Source organism: Triticum aestivum, chromosome 3A, assembly GCF_018294505.1.
Source record: "Triticum aestivum cultivar Chinese Spring chromosome 3A, IWGSC CS RefSeq v2.1, whole genome shotgun sequence".
Lineage (NCBI taxonomy): Eukaryota > Viridiplantae > Streptophyta > Magnoliopsida > Poales > Poaceae > Triticum > Triticum aestivum.
This window is the reverse complement of record NC_057800.1, coordinates 47637497-47657961: the sequence shown is the minus strand read 5'-3', so window position 1 is coordinate 47657961 and position 20465 is coordinate 47637497. Positions and strand designations below refer to the sequence as shown.

The window sequence follows — 20465 nt, the reverse complement described above, 5'->3', positions numbered from 1 at the left end:
GCATCCCGGCGGCCGTGCTCCCACGACCAGGACTGCGGCCAACGAGCACGAGGCGAATGAGGAGTATAGCGGCGGTGGTGAAATTTCTCAGGTTTGGCAAGAGAGACGTGATTGGGAGCGACGTGGGGGAGAATGGGGCGTGGGGGACGTGTGTTTGTGACTTCGTGGGTCATGGGATCTTTCTTTCCGAACGTGGCTGGGCCTGGAGGATCGGTGGGCTGGGTTGGTGCGAGGGTTGCACGAGGAAAAAAAAAGTTGTCCTTGGCTCGTTGGATGCGTGGGGTCGTAAGAGGGGTGAAGAGGAGATCGAACGAGGGGAGGTGTTGGTCGAACCATCACGACGACAGCAGGTTCCCATTTAATAGTAGAGATGATGTATCCACCACGTCGCCTTTCAGAAAAAGAAAATGTATCCAACACATTGCTTTCAGAAACAAGCACAAAAGACTCGTCCTTCGTTATTATGATGAATGACGACGGAGACATTCATTCGGAACACAGGAAAAAAATATTTTGGCTTCTCTATGTCACTAGCTAGAAGGCTGCCAGGATGGGAGTGCCCGTGAAAAGAATATAAAGTGTCTCCTTACACGAGAGGGATCCCGCACAACTCTGCGCCATATAACCTGCCCTTGCTGGTGGACTGTCCATTTCGAGCCATATCAGCTTATCAGGATCACATCCTGGAATGGTGGACGAAGTGCCTGCCTACGGAAGGCATCTGCAACGCTATGATCGCATATCTAGACGTCATTCCAGAAGGTAGCTAGCCTTCTCCCCATTACCAAGCTACCAGCCTTATCCTCTCAACATGACCAAAAAGGGGGATGCCAGAGATGGGAATCCCTAGGCTTGCACTTAACTTGGTGTGGGTCGCCTCCAGAGATGGAAGCATTTTGCCAACAGGGGTATTCAAGAATCTCCCTTGCAGGCATCCCACTCTGCTCCCTGATTTGCTCGGCCCTTTTTTACCTGGTGCCTTCTTCCATTACTAGCATTTGCTGCATCCTACTAGCTGCCAGTTCCTCTCATGTTTGCCCAGCGATTTCTTCGGCTGCACAAGCCATCGCTTGCTTTCGGCTTCGCCTTGGTTTTCTAGATTCCGAAATGTGTAGCCAGCAAACTGCTTGTACAATTAAGATCTCACGGAACTTACTGTCTAGTTGTGGCTGCATTTGGCATTGTTAACTTGAACTGTGCAACCAACATGATTTTGGTTGACTGAAGTCGTAGCAATTAAAAAGGAAACGGGGAAGGCAGGGAGAAGAAATTTAAAAAGAAAAAATCAACATCTATCGCACATGCCTTGAGGAACTCTTGTGTTTGCACCTTGACAATTATTCTATGTACTAGGCTGGTTTCCCAATGTATCCAACCTGCGCCACTAAAGTCCTGCAAAGCCAAAGTACCCATCAGCACCAACAAGACACCCGAGGTCACCACCAAACATCAAGTTTACATCGAGGACATGGCCATAATAACCGACTAAAAAAGCTTCACTGAGATAATGGTCAAAAAAAAAATTTACCTTGCGTGACCTACTTCATCCAACCGTCGGCATGCCCTATTTCTTACAGCCCAACACCGGGATTGGCAGATCCCGCGGCCACGACTCCCATTCCACCTCCCTGGGCAGGCCTAGCGGCTCCGCGTTGTCTCAGCTGCGAGTCTGCGCGACGATCTTCCACCCATTTGCCATCTTTGTCGATATCTTGTACAAGTTGATCAATCTTGCGAAACTGGTACGGCCATGTCGAGTTGTATAGGAACTGCCGGAGATCGAACCTGTTATCCTCTGGTGAATAGCTCTGCAAAAAAAAGTAGACTAATGTTATAACAACGTAAGGTGGGGGCAGATCTTATACCTACACACCGAAACAAGCGAGCACCTCAGCGTGATAGGATGGTGTCAAGACCGTCATCTTGTGCCGGTTTATGGCATAGTACTTGAAGAAGTGCTTCACTTTATCGGCCACTTCTGAGGGGGATAGTCGCCCACACCACCTGTGGCAGAGGTTCTGTAGCAAGATGTGTTAGCATTTAATACTTGGAAGCATATTTGCACTGATGACAATAAATTCAATAATTTCACTGACAATTTTAAGATAAACTACTCCCTCCGATTTGTAGTAAATCAGTGACAATTAATATGGATCGGAGGTACTAAATCAGTGATAATTAATATGGATCAGAGGGAGCAGTTATTTCCTATATCCAATCCAACATTTTTTCAGCAACATCATTGCAATAGTAAGACTACTGAAATAGGAACACTACTAAACACAATAGAAAACACACGGCGGCACCATTAAAAATAATTTAAAAAATCTGAAACTTCTTGTGTAGATGGAAAGTAGCATAATCTAGCATACTGCACAAATTCAGTCCAATACATAACACATTAAGAGAAAGTATTGGGTGCTCACGGTACTCCTAACTTCAAAAATAAACCCCATAAAAGTCATGAAAGATTCTCACATATATACACCAAAGAAACAACAACAGATGTTCCCAGTCTTGTTATTACATAGATTGACTTTTGATGTCTATTGCTAAGTTTTATTATTCAAGTATAAAAAAAAAGTTTGTGGAAGTGTCAGTCTTTTTACTTCACAAAAGAACTTTTCTACCATCTACTATCCACCCTAATAGTGAGAGGAGAGGTGAAAACGATGCAGGCGAGTAAAATATCAAACTCTGTGCAGCCATCCCCTTTTAAGTATCGTTTAACCGAAAGAAACTGTACTGCAATCCACGAAAAATCATAAAAAAAGGACCCCCCCCCCCCCTAAAGGGAACTCCTTAACAATGCAGACATAATTCATGTAACAGTAACTAGAAACAAAAGGATGCAAAAGCTCGACATCATAGACATTTTAAGTGTGCTGCAAAAGGATATCTTGAATTCTAATTTTCGGTTAGGAAACAAAATAATCAAGTCAACTGTAGACCAACCTGAAACATCGAAACAGGACCGCATCGGAATATTTTCCTTAATCTCCCATATATCGATAACTCCTCGTATGTCATCCCCATGTCCACTTCATCCAACTACACAAATGGAAATAGGGTCAAATGAGCATACTTGAGTACAGATACCTACCATAATTTTTGTTGATAGCAGCTAGCTAAGACAACCTTATGCACAAGTATAACTGAAACTTGAATGGACAATATGCTAATGAAATATTTTGAGTGCAACGTAACAAGTGAGCTAAACAATGTTCTGTTACCAATCGCAAGACAGAATCAGAATCTACATATATTTTAAGCTATAAGGCAAAGGAGCAGGGTCAAAAGCACCGGGAACACCAAGTTCCCGTCAGCAAACTAGAGCCAAAATGGAAATGAATAGAATTATTTGGACATTTGGTCACCTGGCTATAATCTGTGCGGATTGGCTCAAGCTCTGCAGTAGGAGGTGCAGCTTCAACCTCAGCCAATGAAGAATACTGAAGATGAACTGCTGCCCATCGTAGGAAAGCCCTAAGGTCTTGCTTACTTACACTTCCAATGGGGTTTATATCAGCTGAACTGCAGTCATACTAAACAAACAAAGCAATAGTTATTGTCGTTACTCATTAGTTGCCATCACGGACTATCAAAGAGTTCCAACAAGTGCTGATTGCAATGAAGGATCCGTGAAGGAAAATATATACATGGTTTCCTAGGGCCGACATGAGTGAGAACATTATATCTAAAAGAGAGCAGACTTGTGTTAAACTTTTAACTTACTTTCGTCAAGTAACCACGCAATCCTTCATCCACATTTGAGCTTCCAAGAACAAGATAGAACCCAGACTTGTTATGAACCCATGGCATTAGAGAAGCCATCATAAAGGCCAGCACCATCCTGATTCGAGCTTGAATATTTTGCAATCCCAGATTCTCAGTATGTGATCCCCCGTCAACCTGAATTATATTAGCATACATATGTGATCATCAGAATTTGCCTCGGCAGCTTCCAGCATGTCAAGGAACCAAATGCAAGCATGTCACTGTTCCTAGCCACTTTGTGAATTAGTTCTTGCTTTGTAGGTTATCTAATACATTTGGTTTCTCAAACTAGAAAATGGGATTTCAGAATTGTATGTCACATAGCACTTGTTCTTGGCTTCTTTCCTTTTCTACTTCCATATTTACAAAGAAATGTTTCTCTGCTTATATATTTCACTATTTCAGAATGGATGAATACTTAAGTTTGGGATATTTTGTATTTCACAAATATTGCATCCAACTAGGTAACATTTACCCACCACTAAGGATATAGGACAAAAGCTTCAGTTCAACATTCTTTGTTGGCCGCAAAAACAAAATGTTGTGAAATGCGGATAAACAAATATTGCGAATAAATAATATATATTCACAGAATCCATTTAAGCAATTTCTTTAGTAGATTAGAATGTCATAGTATCAAAATACCTTGTAGCGTGGTCGCTTGCCAGTTAATCTTTCAAACAAAGAAAGAAATGCAGACACTACACTGTCAATAGGTACATCAAAGTGGAATGAACCAATCTCTTCCGCCAGCCTTTTGGCGCGTGATCTGGTATCTTCAGAACTGTGGACAAACAATACTGTGAATAAGGGAAAACAAAAACATACTGTGTGGGGAAGCAAAGTATATGCAAAGCATAATTTACACTCATTTGTGAAGAAAATTGAGAAATAGTAAAGATATAAATCAAAGAAGAAACAATCAGTGGCATATGTGAAGAAGTCCAATGCCTTGTGAAATTCTGGTAGCCATTTCGGTAGTAAACTGTATTGTTCTTGTTTCAGAGATCAATGCCAACTTCAGTTCCATGAGATGACTCTCCAACAGTCAAGCAATGCAAATTTCATTAGTACTCTCATGGAACTGAAGTCAGAGTATACAATATTGTGCCAAGGATGTCCGAAATGCTGGTTTCAGTTCCATGAGATACAATACAAATGATACGAGCCAAGCAGGGCTTGAGAGAAAACACAGTACATATCATCATTATCAAGTTAATCAATTTACGAAGAGAATGTATTGATGCATATCAAATGGAAAGAACGATACTCTAGAGAAGGGTACACTGAAAAGAACTGAATCCTTAAGCCAAAGATTACCTATTTTCTGTTCCCATGTAAACAGTATAAAATAAACGTTTTGCAAGCTCTCTGCTGTCTGTGGGGAACTCCCCATCTCTGTACTGACCAATCCGCATAGCATCTGCCTTAACTTGCTCATCTCCTTTATCTATATCTGCATGTTGGTTGTATTAAATGATAATTAGTCTCATAAATAGGTATTCCCTTCGTTCAGAAAATACGGCAAGAAGCGACAGTTTTGGCTCCCGGCCCCCGCGTCGCTCCCAGGGGGTGACTCGGGTGGCGAAACCCTAGCTGCCATCTCAAACTCCCCTCCTCCCCTGGCCGTCGCCGGAGGATAACCGGCGGGCGAAGCCCTCGCCGTTGGACGGCGGCGGCGGGGCCCTCGTCCGTGAGCTCGCGCGCTGCTGTTTGTGCGCTGGAGCGGCGGGAGCGCGCGGTGGCGAGGCGGGCGGTTGTCTGCGCTCAGGGGAGGCCGTGATGGTGTGGAACGCGTGCGCGGTGGCGCTGCTGTGGCGGCGGCCGGCCGCTGCTGCGAGCGGCAGAGATGAGGGCACCCAGATCGGGGCTGCGCGTTTCTGCCCCAACCCACCCGTCCCCCTCCTTCCACCCCTCCGGCCGCTGCCGGTGGTAGCCGGCTAGCCGCTGGGCGGGTGAGCACGCGCGCGGCGGTCCTTGACGGCTGCTGCTTTGTTGTGCCCCGGCGGTTCCTGGCGGCGGTAGCTGCGGGCCGGCACGGCGGCGGCGCGGTGCAGGTGGCTGCTGTCGCCTGCTCGTCGCGCTCCCGGCGGTGGCCGGCCTGCTGGCACTGCGCCGGTCGGTGCTCCTCCTGCGACTACAACGTTCCTAGGCATCCCTCCATGTGTGCTGGTCTTCTCCGACGTTCTTCTCCAAGTCCGGTCTGCCATTGCATCTGAGGTCCTTGTTCATGGGTCGGGGCGAAATCCCCGCGCGGCGACGGCCTGCGCTGTCAACGGCGACGCCCGAGGGTGCCGTCACCTCCTTGGAGGCGTTGGCATGACCCTGACCAGATCTCCTCCTCGAGCACCGGGAGAAATCCCAGGTCCGGCCTCCCGGACCGGGCAGCGGCGGCATCTCAGCGCCGTTCCCCTCTTGTAGGTGCTGCTTTGGCTGCAAGTGGAGTTTGATGCGGCAGATGGAGGCTGGTGATGCATCGCTCTAGCGTAGACTGCTACACAGGGAGCGGATCGCAATGTATGCCAGCGCCGGCGCTCCCCCAACGATTGCTACACCAGTTCCTGTTGAGCCCTGCCCTTCACCCGCCGACTCTCTAGGCACATGGGTGAGAGGTACGTTGGCCTGGGCAGTCCTGGAGCTGCAATCGTCCCTGGAGCTGTCTGGCAATGGCAGTGACGCTGCCCTGCTGGGCGAGGCCTAATGTCGTTGCGTGTCTGTAGTTGAGGGCACCTCCTCACCTAGTTGTAGTCGCTTGGTGAGGACGGTCGTGTGTATGTGTGTGCGTATGTGTCCCTCCTTTCTGGAGGTTGTACCCCTGATGTCTTCCTGTTCAATGAAATGAAACGCAAAGTCTCTTGCGTTTTCTCAAAAAAAAAGGCAAAATTTTAACTTCCAAGTTCAAGCTTTGACCAACAATTAATCCGATAATAATAATGTGTAGGTTATGTGGCATAAATTTGGTATTGTTCGATTCGTGTTGGAAAGAAATTATGATGATGAATTTTCTAGCTATTAAACACTTTAACTTGGAGAGTGAAAATATGCCTTATATTCAGGCAGTATTGTCTTAGTGGAACCTATTATTACTGAAATGAAAATAATAAGAATACTACAGCTAAGAATATGTACAGAGGATCAGTGCTGATAGTTGCACCGATGGGGATGTAGTTCCTCCTATTTCTTTTCTAAGCACATATGGTTGCAAATCCAGTGTGCAGATAAACTATTTAACTGCGTTCTGTAACCTACTCCCTCCTTGCCAAATTTATGACCCAGAGACTCCATGAGCAATGCATGAAGCATAAACAATCTGTTTTAACTCATCCTTGGAATGTGAGTTGTTGCTAATATGCACTATAATTTGGCAAGTAGAGTACATCTCTAAAGACATTTTATAAAATATACTATGCTAATGGAGGAAAATTAAGACTTTTGACCTGACCTTTTATGACAAGCTGGCACATGCAGCCAACAATTGCTGCAACGGACGAACTATCCGCACCACCAGAAAGTGGAAGCAAAAATCCAGATGCTCGACTTCTGCGAAGATAATCCCACAGCCAGCAACTAGGTCCAAATGCAATCTCCTCCTCAGGACAGTGATACATAACCTTCAGAGTGATAAAAATGGGTTACTAACTGTGACTTGTCAAGCTGGGCTGTAGTTTTCATTGGGAATTACAATCACAATTTGCATTCACTAAAAACGTTCCAGTGGTGCTAGTAAAAATTGTGTTAGATAATTCATCACAGGTTTTTCAAGATAATACACGAAATAAATATCACTTGAAAATAAAAATCTCATAGTATCGTGATCCTACAATACGATAGGTTCTAAAACAATTCTATCTCTTTCGGACACGGTTATAAAAAGTAAAATATTCTATACTGCAGCGTTCCAGAAATAATGAAATATATCAAATCTAGAAACAGAAACTAACCTCAATTGGATCAGTTGGGATCATTCCATCACGAAATGTTTGGCAAAGCTTATATTGTACCTTAACACAAGGTACTTTTGTTACATGACTTGCTTGCTCCCTAAAACTAGAAACACATGCTCGATAACTTGATACCTGGTTCAACAAAAGAATGTCCAGTTATGCAAAAGTTTGATCCATATAATTATGTCAAAGATAAATCATTATCTAATAGAACTAGAAATTTACGAGCTAGAAAAGTTACTTTTAACAAATATGAGAAAAGAACCAAAAGCTTATGACCTTAGATAATTCAACTGAAAAATAACACAAGAATAAGATTAACAATAGTGGAGATACCAGTAACTGCTGAACAACATATAATGATGCAATAGTGGAGATACCAGTAACTGCTGAACAACATATAATGATGCAACGACTGTTGCCAAATATTCTTCCAGGCGAAAACAAAGAAAGTGAGCAAAAATAAATACAGAATTGAGCAGAAATTGTTTGTCTCTGTGAGTGTAACTGGATTACCCTAATGTGAAGTGCAAATCATGTTTTCATACTTCCACTAATACTAATTCAAGAGCCTTCAGTTATGGAAATCCTTTAACTCAAAGAAGAATATGAATCACTGACAGCATTATAGGACTGCAACTAAGATCCAAATGAGCTAGAACTTACAGCATCCAGATCTATCAAAGCATCCAACACTTCAACATCCTTCAATGAGAATTGTGATCCCTGGGCAACCACATCCCCATTCACCGCAATGCAGCAGCAGCCATCTAGTGAGAACATTTGGGATAACTTAGAACAAATGAATCAAATAATACAACTCTGATAAAGACGACTCATGAATGTGTAAAACTAACTTTACACATAACTACTGCTGGATTAACAATCTGGGTATGCTAGTGATGGTTGCATCGCTTAAGGCATTTTCTCTAGCATGTGTACTTTGCTTACTGGCCCTCTATTTAGATGGTGCCCATGTCTTTTGTTTAGTCTTGAAAAAGAAAGCTAGTACTAAATTGAATGCAGGGCTACGATACATGGGAGTCAAAAACAATAGAACCAAAAGCACTATATATCATCACTGCAACTTGACCAACGAAACAGGAAAAAAAATCACCATGTAGTGTTAATAGTGTTAATTCAGTAGACACTGAAATACCACTCAAGCTTCAGTTTTTGCAAAATACCAATATTGTTACCACCTGTCAGTGATCATGTGTTGGGTATATCCAAATACAAAGGTTATGTCACACAAACATTTGAGAAATTCCAATCGCACGCACTTCCTTCAAAGTGAACCACGATCCAATGCATCCTCAATGTTGGAAAGAATAACAGGAGACCTAAACGTCGGACTATAACTAATAATTAAGTGGTATGGAGTTTTCAAGTTCCAAAGATATAGGATAATGCTAAGAAAAACATAGAGAAAACACTGACATATTAGCATACCATAATAAAGGCGGCCACCATCACAACCCTGGTGATTAGCATACATGTATACACCACCACATAAACGGGTTGCGTCTCTCATGGAATCAATCCGAAGGTTGAGCTTCCTTAACTGATGATGGCTTCCACTTGCATTCATGAAGACCTCAACGCCACTGAATGCTAGATCAATCCGAGGAGCATTTGCAGTAAATAGCTCTTCACAGGTTTCGGCGGCCAAAGATCTGAAAATTAGTAACTAACATGAAAAGCTATAATATAACCAAATTAATTAAGCAGTCCAATATCATCAACAAATGCAAGATCATCAATCACATACCATATACAATTACTAATTAAGAATACGTAGTAAAATGAAACATATTAGCAAAGAGCAATTTGAGCATATATGCTAAAATCATAAACATGTTATAGCACATTTACATTTTCTTTAGAAGAATAGCACATTAACATTTTTTAGAGGATTTGCGCATTTACATTTACATTAGGTAATGGGACTAGCTAAGTGTCAAGTACTAGATATGCATTCTGAATATCGTAAAGAGGCAGGAAAAGGCAAGGCAAGGATGATATTTGCTCAAAATGATCCTAGAGGACTACAATTAATGGTTAACAAAATTAGAACATCCTAGACACTTACATCGATATATGTAACATACGTGGACAATTTCTTCATCAAGACTTTAAAAATTCATACATGTATGAAATAAATTGTAGTTGCGCTGTACATATTTCCCTATGGTGAGGATCAAATGTCTAAGCTAGTTTGTAGACAGGGGTGACCTGATTTAACATGAAGTCACCACAGGCCATCGTAAGATATATAGTCTCACAGAGTAGCAGTTAGATAGGGACTCGAAATTAGAAGCACATGATGAATTGTAATTTGGAAGAACACCAAGACAATGAATATTTCCTTTTTTATATCCAGCTTGATTCAGAAAATGTTAGTTGGAAATGACAGTATTAGTGTTTGCTCTATCCAGTATGCTAGCCAAGACAGTATCAGCCTGAAATCACAAGTTCACAATCATAAAAAACCAATTTAAGCATTAGTACTTACACGTCGAGAAACTGCAGATAACCATAACCAAAAGGTACAGTTTCCTGGTCTATAACCTCTGAGACATCAATAGGGAGTTGAAAATCGACAAGTTCATCTTTATATGTCCAAGCAGAAAACCATCGAAATTCACGATAGTTCCCATCATTTGCAAGGGACATCTTTGGCCGAATCATAATTATCTTGCGATTTAGGCAGAAAACCTGGCAGTTGTACCGCACACTCTTGAAAATAATAGGCATTCCTATGCTGCACAAGATGTCATCTGTATAGTCACCAGACAAAATGTCCTTCAGGCACTCCCATCTGCAGGTTGTTGATACAGAAGAGCAATTAACAGAGAGTATAACTAAAGCTTGCAAGTATTTCATAGAAATGTGAAACCCTAGGCAGAATGTCATTACCAGGGATTAGTTATTGTTCATTACTTCTTCCACCAAAATAAGTGTCGTTGATTTAGTACAAAGTTGTACTGAATTAGTGACACTTATTTTGGGACGGAGGGAGTACAATTTAGGATTACCAATTGTAGCCCAATGGGCACTCAAAGGGTTGACATACAAATTCAAGCTCCGTATGCATACAGTAAAGTTTGCATGACACAATAAAAGATGCTAAACAGATTAATGAAATTACTGTTCACAGGAGAAAATAAATACCTTAAAGAACTCCAACCACTTCAATTACAATTTACAAGTGATTTCCATACATAGGTTGAGTTAATAACTAGCAGTGGAGAACCATAACTTTCTTAGCCGTATTTTGTGATAAACAGTACGACTTAACATTTAGCAGTTCATTCAGGTTCTTAGCACTGCTACGACAGCGGTACAGGTTTTGCACAACTCACAGGTTCGTCAGCTCATCATCATCAGTAAGTAGGTTACATGGAGAAGGAGCACTCACGCGTGCGCGGTGGTGTCCTGCTCGAGGAAATGGTCCTCGCAGCCGTATCCGGTGAGCTCGAGCTCGGGGCCGATGCGGACGACGGCGCCGGCGGCCTTGGCCCGGGAGATGGACTCCTTGACGTTGCGGAGGTTGGTGTCGAAGTCCATGGCCCACTGGTTGAGGTTGCAGGTGGCCACCCGCAGAAGCCTCATCTTGCCGCCGCCGCCCGAATCAGCAGGCTACAAACAAGCGCGAGCGGCTTAACACTAGAGCAAACCCAGATGGTTAAGTGCAGAAGTAGACCTCGCTGCTGAATTTCCAGAGAATCGCAGCTTACCCTCAGTCACTGTTGAATTGGATACGGAGGGTGGGCAGGCGGGTGGGTCGCTGGTATCCTGGAGACGGGTGGAGCGGCCCTTGGATCCGGAGGAGGCGAGCGGCGGATCTGGAGGGAGTGGGCGGCGGACGGCGACCTGGTCAGGTGGAGGAGGAGGAGGCGGCGGGTCGGCGGTGGAGCACGGGCCGACCCGACGGTTGTGAGGTGGAGTGCGAGGATGGTGGTCGGGCGACGAGGAGCAGCTTGTGGCGGAGGGCCGCTGGCGGGAGGTGGGGGCGGCGGCGGCGGAGCAGGAGGAAGGGGAGAGAGGGCCGGCCTCCGAGTCTCCGACGGCCAGATGGGTAGAGGAAGAAAGAAAGAATTCAGGCCGGCTTTGGGTTCATTGGAGGGGATTTTCACGGGATTCCGGTCCTCAGGATCGTGGCGCTGAGATTCCCGAGGATTGGATTCCAGAGGATTGTTGGCATCGGGTCCGCTCGGCCCCTCGGGAAATTCGCTGGCGCGAAAGAGAGCGCCCGCGTGGTGCGCTCGCGCCAAATGAAACAGCAACAGCCGGCCGCGCTGCTCTGCTCTGCTTCGTGCCCGTCCCCGGAGAGGACTCGCTGGGGCTGTTTGGTTTAGAGCCGTGACTTGCCCGACCAAAAAATTGGTCGTTGACTAGCCTGATGGTGGCGTTTGGATCGGATCCAAATAATTGGCATGCCAGCCCCGCCTCAGCCTTCCCTCCTTCTTTTGCGCCAATTAGTTGGCAGAATCACGGGCTAGGGAATCGTTCGCCAATTTTTTGGCTAGCCAACAGCCCCTACGATTTGGCAGGGCTGAGAAGGGCACGAACCAAACAGCCCCGCTGACTTTTTGGAGTGGCCAAGTCATGATTTTTTTTCAAAACTATGTTATTTTTTGTAGCAATTTCAGAAACTATAGAACGTAATGCAAAAAAACCAAAAACTAGTAGCCCCTCGGCCATCTTTTAGCCGAAGTAGTACTTTTCAGCCACGATTAGGCCGAAGTACTACTTTTCGGCCACACTTAGGCCGAAGTATAGTTTTCGGCCATCTCCTAGCCGAAAAGGCACTTTTTGGTCAAGTCTAGGCCGAAATAGACTTTTTGGTCAAGTCTAGGCCGAAAAGTCACTTTTTGGTCAACCCTAGGCCGAAGTTGCATGGCTCATGCTGAAATGTATTTTCTCGCCACCCGTTTCCCACCCACCCTTTCCCGCCACCCGTTTCCCGCCAACCCCTTCCCGCCATATGTTCCCGCCACCCGTTTCCCGCCACCCGTTTCCCGCCAACCCCTTCCCACCAATCCCTTCCCGCCTTATTTTCCCGTCAATCCCTTCCCGCCTTATTTTCCCACCAATCCCTTCCCGCCAACCCTTTCCCGCCATACCGCAGTTATTCTTTCCCGCCATTTTCTCCTCTGTATCTATAAAACCCCCTTCAGGCGGAGGTGGATAAGCATTCCAGTGTAGTGCAGTCGAGATGTCCCATTATCCATTCGATCGTAGTTTTCACCCTGAGATGAGAAGCACTCTGTTGAGTCTAGCTACCGGTTTCAGGATGGACAATAGGATAGTTCCATGGGACGAACTCACCGGTAGTGACACCATAATGAATGAGTTGGCTCACCAATTACGTAGGTCTGGGTGGCCTGAAAGGACCTATGAGGAGGTACGTCAAGAACTTCTTAGGTTGCATGAAAGGTGGAAGAAGGTGGTGGAGCCGAAGAGTGAAACTTTCAGAAGGACTGCAGAAAAGCATCATTTTTATGGACTGAGGAGAGCGAGGACGACGATGATATCTTCATGCCGCCGCTTCCGGGTTCTGCATCGTCGAAGGGCAAGAGTTCTGCATCGTCCAAAGGAAAGAGTTCTGCATCCTCGAAGGGCAAGAGTTCTGCATCGACCAAGGGCAAGAGTTCTGCATCGACGAGGGCAAGAGGACCGCATCGTCGAAGGGCAAGAGGGCTGCATCAACGGAGGATGACGATGATGACTTCATGTAGTATGTAAGATGTATTCCAGTTGTACCGTTTCATTCAGATGTATTTGCATTATTAGTTTGTATTGTATTATTGTAGGGCATTATGTTCTATCTGAATTTCATTTTGTAGTATGTAAGATGTATTGCACAAGTTCAGCCGCACCGTTTAATTCAGATGTACTTGTATCTTAATTATCGGTTGTAGTCTATTTGGAAATGTAACTGGAATAAGAATGCGAATTAATAGTAATATGTCTCTCGCATACATAAAACAATATATGTCTCCTGATCACATAGAAGCAAGTGCGATAGTAACACATACATGAAGCATGTCTCATACATAAATACTGACACACAGCTGCGAATAGTCTGAAACTAATATAGATAATGAGTCATAGATAGATAGATAAGCATATCACTGCGGGGGATGACGACGAGTCTGGGTCTTCCTCGGGCGAGGACCGGAAGGCGATAAGCGCTGAGGCGGTGGACGAGGCTCGCGATAACCACGACCATAGTTAACCTCGTCTGTCACGGTCTGTGTCTCCTGCGTCGGTGGTGGTGGTGCAGTGTGAAACACTGTCTGCGAGAAGCCATAAATATTTGTAGTTTGGTCATCATCCTCGCGGTCGTCCTCAAAGTACGAAGCACCACCACTAAGCATCAGTGACTGCTCTGAATGCATGAACGGTTGCGACTGGTTGCCGCCTACGGTAAAGTAAAATTGATACAAATGCATGAACAAAGCACCACCAGTAAGCATCAGTGACTGCTGAGAATGCAAGAACGATTACTACACTGTTCAAAAGAATGTAGTGAGTAGTGTTACCTAGATTCATCTGCTGATGCCAGTAAGCGCTCCCTAGCTGTGAAGGAGGTGGCTCATGCCAGGAAGAGCTCCCTGGCTGTGAAGGAGGTGGCTCATGCCAGGAAGAGCTCCCTGGCTGTGAAGGAGGTGGCTCATGCCAGGAAGATCTCCCTGGCTGTGAAGGATGAGGTTCTGCATGGTGCATAGAGGGTCGTGGTTCTGAACGGTGCACAGAGGGTCGTGGTTCTGAATGCTGTACAGAGGGACGTGGCGGACGATGTGCTGGAGGAGGAAGTGCAACATCCGAAGTCCGTCTACACGTAACAGCTGCGTAAATCCCACGTAGCTTGTCATCAAGACGCCTCAACCATGAGACGCCCTCTCGCGGTGGGATAGTTTCTCCCATCTGAAAGCGCCGCATTAAAGCGGAAACCTCCTCTCGCGCCTGTAGTGTCGAGTCACCCTGTACACAAAGAGTTAACCAATTATATCCTCGTTGTATGATAGACACCACGAATAGACAACCAAGCGAATATGTCCAGATTAACAAAAGACTTAACATATGAGAACCAAGGCATTTGCCGCGTGGTGTCTGGTTCCCACAATAGAGACAGTTGGGTACATATCGCTGGTGAGAGGGGCTTCGATCTGATCAGGAGCAGCTGATGGAACCAAGTAGATCCTCATTGTATGCCGGTAACGCTGCAGATACAACCCGAACATTTCCTAGTTAAAGGGCCGAACCTCACCCCAGATATTTGTCGCAGCGGTAGTCCATTCATCAACGTAAGGGGTCATGCTCTGAAGCCAATAAGCCATGGACTTGTTTCCTCCTAGGCGACTGTCCCTGAGATTGACATGCGCGATACATGATTAGGTATATTATGAATGCAGAGCTGCCAACTAAAATAGTATTAGTACTTACTTGTGCACGTGGTCTGGCAAGTGTGGAATATCTGGAATCTCAGGCTGTTGATATAGACCGAACTGTCTCATCACCCTATGAAGAGACATCTCCTCAACCGTCACGTCGAACACCAACTTGGCCTTGGTCATCCAAAAGTGCCGATCTCTAGTGCACAATCCAGAAATCCCAACTGGGTACCTCGATGATATAGCCTGAGGCGAGTATGGCTCCCAAATAACTTGATCCTCGTGCAAACTATCAAACTGCGCCATGAAGGACGGGTAGCATCCCCTAACCTGAGTATGCGCAAACTGTCTCTGTGCATGACAACAAATAAGCATTAGTAATACTATTGAATGGCAAGAAATAATTGAATTAATTGTTACTTAATATAAAAGTACCTCTCGCCGTGTCCAAACAGATCCCATAGTAGGTAAGTCGCCGATAGCAGGCACATAAGTCCCAGCTAAGTCCTCCAAACCAAAAGGTTTATCAACGTAGACATAGGGTCGTCCAATAGGGAATCTCTCGTATGACCAGAGCTGCAACAATAATGGACATCCAACAAGACTAGATTTTCTAGACTTCAACAAGCAAGCTTTGCACAGGCCTCTGTACGTAGCCGCTAACACAGCAGAACCAAAACTCCTCTGTAGAATATCCGCAGGGCAACGTGCGTCAGCTATCTCTCGTGCAATACCGATGAGTCGTGCATCGACAGTGGTCACGTGGTTCTCCGTAAACATTGTCTTGCCGAACAGCCAAAAATATATGCCTCTAGGGACCGGTCAATCTGTGCCTCCGACAACTGAACGTCGGGATGTCCTAACGAGACAATCTACATAGAAACGTAATAATTGTATGAACATCGGACAACTAAAAAACAACATTTGTTTAAGTGGCCGTGATGGTTACCTGAAACTGGCTCAACCATCTAAAAAGAGGTCCATGAGGATCGTTGTCTATGGCCCTAGCAGTCGGGACCGCAGCCAAAAAACGGGTCTGCATCGCTGCTTGCCACCCAGATTCTGCCTCTAAGGGACCTATGGCAGCACCGGCCAGAGGTAATCCCAACAAGTAAGACACATCCTGTAAAGTAGGCGCCATCTCTCCCCAGGGAAAGTGAAACGTATGTGTCTCTGGTCTCCATCTATCTACTAAGCAGGTAAGGAGTGACTTGTCGTAAAAGAAACGTTTCACTTGCCTCTTGTGTAACTGCAATGGTTCACCTGCCTCATCTAAGTCCGGACCATCAATCCACTCATCCAATGTACCCTCAACCAGCCTTGCCAAGGGTAGAAGTCCAACCCAACTTAACCTACAAAATAAAGAGATTGTTAGCGGTTATGAAAAGTATGTCAAACATAGTAAGTCATTATATGGACTCCATTATATGCACACATACCTATCAACCCATGAATCGTGTATCAGCCAGTTAGTCTTTGGGGTACGAGTGACCAACACGTCTAAGTTGTTGCCCGCTTTCATAAGGGCGCCCCGGTGCTTTCTATCGATGTTACCATTAAGCAACGGATACGAAGACATATCTGCAATTCAAACAACAAATCTCAGGTGCAAATAAAACATAGTACGACATATTACAAATTATAACATAGTCCTGACATATTACGAATTAAAACATAGTCCTGACATATTACATATTAAAACATAATCCTGACATATTACAAATTAAAACATAGTCCTGACATATTACAAATTAAAACATAGTCCTGACATATTACAAATTAAAACATAGTCCTGACATATTACAATTAAACATGTCTGACATATTACATATTAAAACCCACTACGACACATTATATAGCTTGTGAGTTATTTCTTCCTCGTCCGCCCCTTCGGCCTCGACTGCCACGACCACGTCCGCCTCTTGCTCCTGTTGTCGCAACCGTCGATGTGGAAGCACTCGTCGATGCGGAAGCACCATCTTTGTTCAGGTCGGGACAATATTTCATCCTATGCCCATAAGCCGCGCATAACAAACATTGTCTGGTTGCTCCACCAGCTTCAGACTGGTCCATATCGTTCCGGATGCGACGGGCCTTTCGTCTGCCCCTACTTGTTCGCCGAAGGTCTGGATGCGGGATGTATACTCTCTCACCGTCGTTTACCTTGTTGAAATTGCCGACGACTCTAAACCCTGTCATCTCGCCTGTCCAGGTGTTGAGCACTGCCTCTTTTAAATAGTATGGGGACACGAAGGATATAGCATCCAACTCAATCTGGCCACAGGCAGCCAACACATGAGAGCAAGGTAGGTGCAACAACTTCGGTTTGTTGCATGTACACTCACACGTTGGATAAAATTCCGTTCCAATTTTTACCTCGTGTGTCTTCACCTCATTTCCAGAACCAAAACCATCGGTAGGAAGCTGAACCTCATACCTCCTTTCTTGATTCCCTATGAGTCTGACAGTGTGCTTCTTTGCTTTCTCTATCTTCTTTGCCATGTATTCCATGACACGGCTACAATAAGGTGTGTTCTGATTATCTTCAATATGCTTCTTTGCTAACTCGTGCCTTTCTCTGAAATATCTCAAAGTGCCATGGAATACAGCCTCCACAATAGCTGTGAGTGGCAATGCTCTATTCCCTCTCAGCACAAAGTTATACACCTCTGCAAGATTGGTTGTCATGTGGCCATACCTAGCTCCATGTGTGTCATGCAGCAAAGACCAATTCATTGGAGGCTCTTTCTCTATCCACTCAGAAAAATTCTTTATTGCCCTTCCCTTCTTTCTCTTAGTATTAGGAGGGTCAATTGCTGGCAAGTCACAAAGACCTACTGGCTCCTCTAGCTCCGCGATGAGTGCTGCTAATTTAACCTGATCTTCTTCCATTTTCTTCCTCGCACGGACCTGCTTCTTAGTAAACTCATCTAGTTTTGACCAAATAAATTCGTATTTCGCTGCTGGCTCTGCTTGCATAATTTTTTGAACAAGTTCATCAACCGCTTGTTCTTGAACTGTGAGAAAAAATTAGCCCCAAGATGGCGCATGCACCACCGGCTCTGCAAGTCCCTCCAAGGTGTTGGTTCGTCATCTGTTGGATTACGAAGTGTCTTCACGGCCTTCAATATACCAGCATGTCTGTCATGAATGACACACACGTTTGGTCGGTCCTTCACGATGGCAATTTTCACTTGGCGGAAGAACCATACCCAGCTGAGAAAGTTCTCACCCTCCACAAATGCCATGGCAAGTGGGATGATTTGATTGTTCCCGTCCACACCAATAGCAGTCAGGATTTGCCCTCTATACTGACCGGTCAGGAATGTACCATCCACAAACATAACAGGAGGACAATGCCGGAAAGCTTCGATGCACATAGCAAAAGAGAAGAACACTCGTTTCAACACCTTGAAATCTGGTATACTCAGCAACCTCATGTGTTGTACGTTCACATAAGTGCCGGGATTCCTCTCCTTCAGTATGCCCAGGAGACGGACAACATTATCATATGAGTCGAAGAACGTCCCAAACCTTTCCTCCATAGCCTTCTGCTTAGCCCTCCAAGCCTTCCCATAAGGAATGACATAATTCCATCTGACCTTCACTGCTGTCTGGATGTGTTTTGCTTCCATATCTTTCTTCTCTACTATCTCAGTATACATGAGTTGCGCAATGAGACTTGAAGTCAGGTTCGGATGCTTGACCAGCAGGTTCTCCTCACACAATTATGTGGGACGACAATGGTGACAACCCAGTGGATGTCATACTTCGGCACGTGCCCGTGCACCTTCCCAGGACAACCTGTTACAACACATTTCACGGTATAGTTTGTTGGACTTGATATGTGTGTCTTGAAAACCCTCTGCGTAGACATAGCCCACTTTATCACCGCATACTTCAATTTTTTCTTTGTATCAAACATAGCCCCTATTTGTACTTGGTTCAGATTATACTGCCATGGAGTCTCATGGCCATCGTTCACCGTAAGGCCGGTGGATATGTCCTGCTCCCATGCAGAAGGAATCGGTACCTCCACTTCATCCTCAGAATTTTCAGAATCCAGTTCCTCCACCAATCCATCCTCGTCCTCTTCCTCCATCACCCTCTGCATTTCATCCCCTTCCTCATCCCCATCAGCAAAACCAGAACCAGCTAATATTATCGACTGGCTACTCTGCCCAGTATCAGGACCACAAACATTGTGTGGCACGTAGTCTGACTCTTTCTCGGGTTGGCTAGCATCCACATCTTGTGGCTGTGACCCGGATAAAACAATCTCGTTAGCCACTTCACTGCCTTGGCCGGGTTCATACCCCCTGTGGAGTTGTACGGTATTCTCCTCCTTCGGCACAGGTTGCACAAGTGCATATGGGTGGATTCTTCGGTCTCGGCAGCGTCTTAACAGGGACAACCAATGCTGGCTCCTATCTACCCGCATCAACTCCCACTTGACATTTTTACAGGATTTGGTCCACAATGCATGAATACTGACGGAACATACTTCAGGATCCAGACCGAAACTAGTTGTCAACCAGTACTTCAACTGTCTAATGTCCAGTCTGTCCGGGTCAGCTAGTGTCATGACGCCATTTTTAAACTCGCTAAGATCAACCCCCAACTCATTATATCGAACATTACCAGCGCCGTAGTAAACAGTCAGATTTACTGATTCAGACATTTTCACCTGTCAGACATTGCCATCTTCTCATTAATCACAACGAACTATGCGCTAAAATGCCTCCAAAAATATATTAACACTAAAATTCATAATATACACTAATATTATCCGCTACACGAACTATGCGCTAAAATGCCTCCAAAAATATATTAACACTAAAATTCACAATATACACCAATATTATCCACTACACGAACTATGCGCTAAAATGCCTCCAAAAATATATTAACACTGAAATTCACAACGAACACTAATATTATCCGCTACACGAACTATGCGCTAAAATGCCTCCAAAAATATATTAACACTAAAATTCACAATATGACTTATATACACTAACTAAACTATACAATTTAGATAAAATTTATGACGACGTGATTATACCTTCGAAGTGTGTGTCCGCTTCTTGCTTCTCTCTTTGACTCAGCGGCACCGGCCACCTCGCGAAGTACTTGCACCACCGGAGAACGACAACGCCGCCCCCGACGACCGGAGGTTCAACTCCGGTCAGCCCCCAACCTGCTCCTCCTCCTCACCACCTCCTCCTCTGCAGCTGCTGCTACTAGTCACCACCACCTACTACCCGTCCTCCTCTCCACCATGGCTCCTCCTCCCCAAACACATCAAAAACTATCCCATAGCAAAAAATAACACCGTAGG

General features: G+C 45.0%; 2 protein-coding genes across 2 annotated transcripts; both read right to left on the bottom strand.

The window, feature by feature from the left end:
• Positions 1–1112: 1112 nt before the first annotated feature.
• LOC123060161 (glutamine-dependent NAD(+) synthetase) lies at positions 1113–12001 on the bottom strand. Its single transcript, XM_044482738.1, has 15 exons — positions 11462–12001; positions 11143–11363; positions 10237–10542; positions 9174–9397; positions 8388–8491; positions 7719–7853; positions 7220–7388; positions 5098–5233; positions 4423–4561; positions 3736–3912; positions 3378–3545; positions 2956–3051; positions 1890–2018; positions 1529–1808; positions 1113–1392 (listed from the first exon to the last, which is right to left on the bottom strand). The coding sequence occupies exons 2-14, from the start codon at positions 11334–11336 to the stop codon at positions 1572–1574; spliced, it is 2214 nt and encodes a 737-aa protein (XP_044338673.1). The 5' UTR covers positions 11337–11363; positions 11462–12001; the 3' UTR covers positions 1113–1392; positions 1529–1571.
• A 3171-nt stretch (positions 12002–15172) lies between these two features.
• Positions 15173–15904, bottom strand: LOC123056735 (serine/threonine-protein phosphatase 7 long form homolog). The gene is made up of 2 exons (XM_044480023.1): positions 15560–15904; positions 15173–15469 (listed from the first exon to the last, which is right to left on the bottom strand). The coding sequence occupies exons 1-2, from the start codon at positions 15902–15904 to the stop codon at positions 15173–15175; spliced, it is 642 nt and encodes a 213-aa protein (XP_044335958.1).
• Between the last annotated feature and the right edge of the window lie 4561 nt (positions 15905–20465).

Bases quoted from the DNA above. Each gene is read 5' to 3' on its own strand.
- LOC123060161 (XM_044482738.1), bottom strand. From the start codon at position 11,336: ATGAGGCTTCTGCGGGTGGCCACCTGCAACCTCAACCAGTGGGCCATG. The intron at 10,543-11,142 runs GTGAGTGCTCCT...AACAACCTGCAG, and splicing joins CAGGACACCACCGCGCACGC to ATGGGAGTGCCTGAAGGACA. The intron at 2,019-2,955 runs GTTGGTCTACAG...ATCTTGCTACAG, and splicing joins GTCCTGTTTCGATGTTTCAG to AACCTCTGCCACAGGTGGTG.
- LOC123056735 (XM_044480023.1), bottom strand. From the start codon at position 15,904: ATGTTTACGGAGAACCACGTGACCACTGTCGATGCACGACTCATCGGT. The intron at 15,470-15,559 runs GTACTTTTATAT...GCACAGAGACAG, and splicing joins CTGTTTGGACACGGCGAGAG to TTTGCGCATACTCAGGTTAG.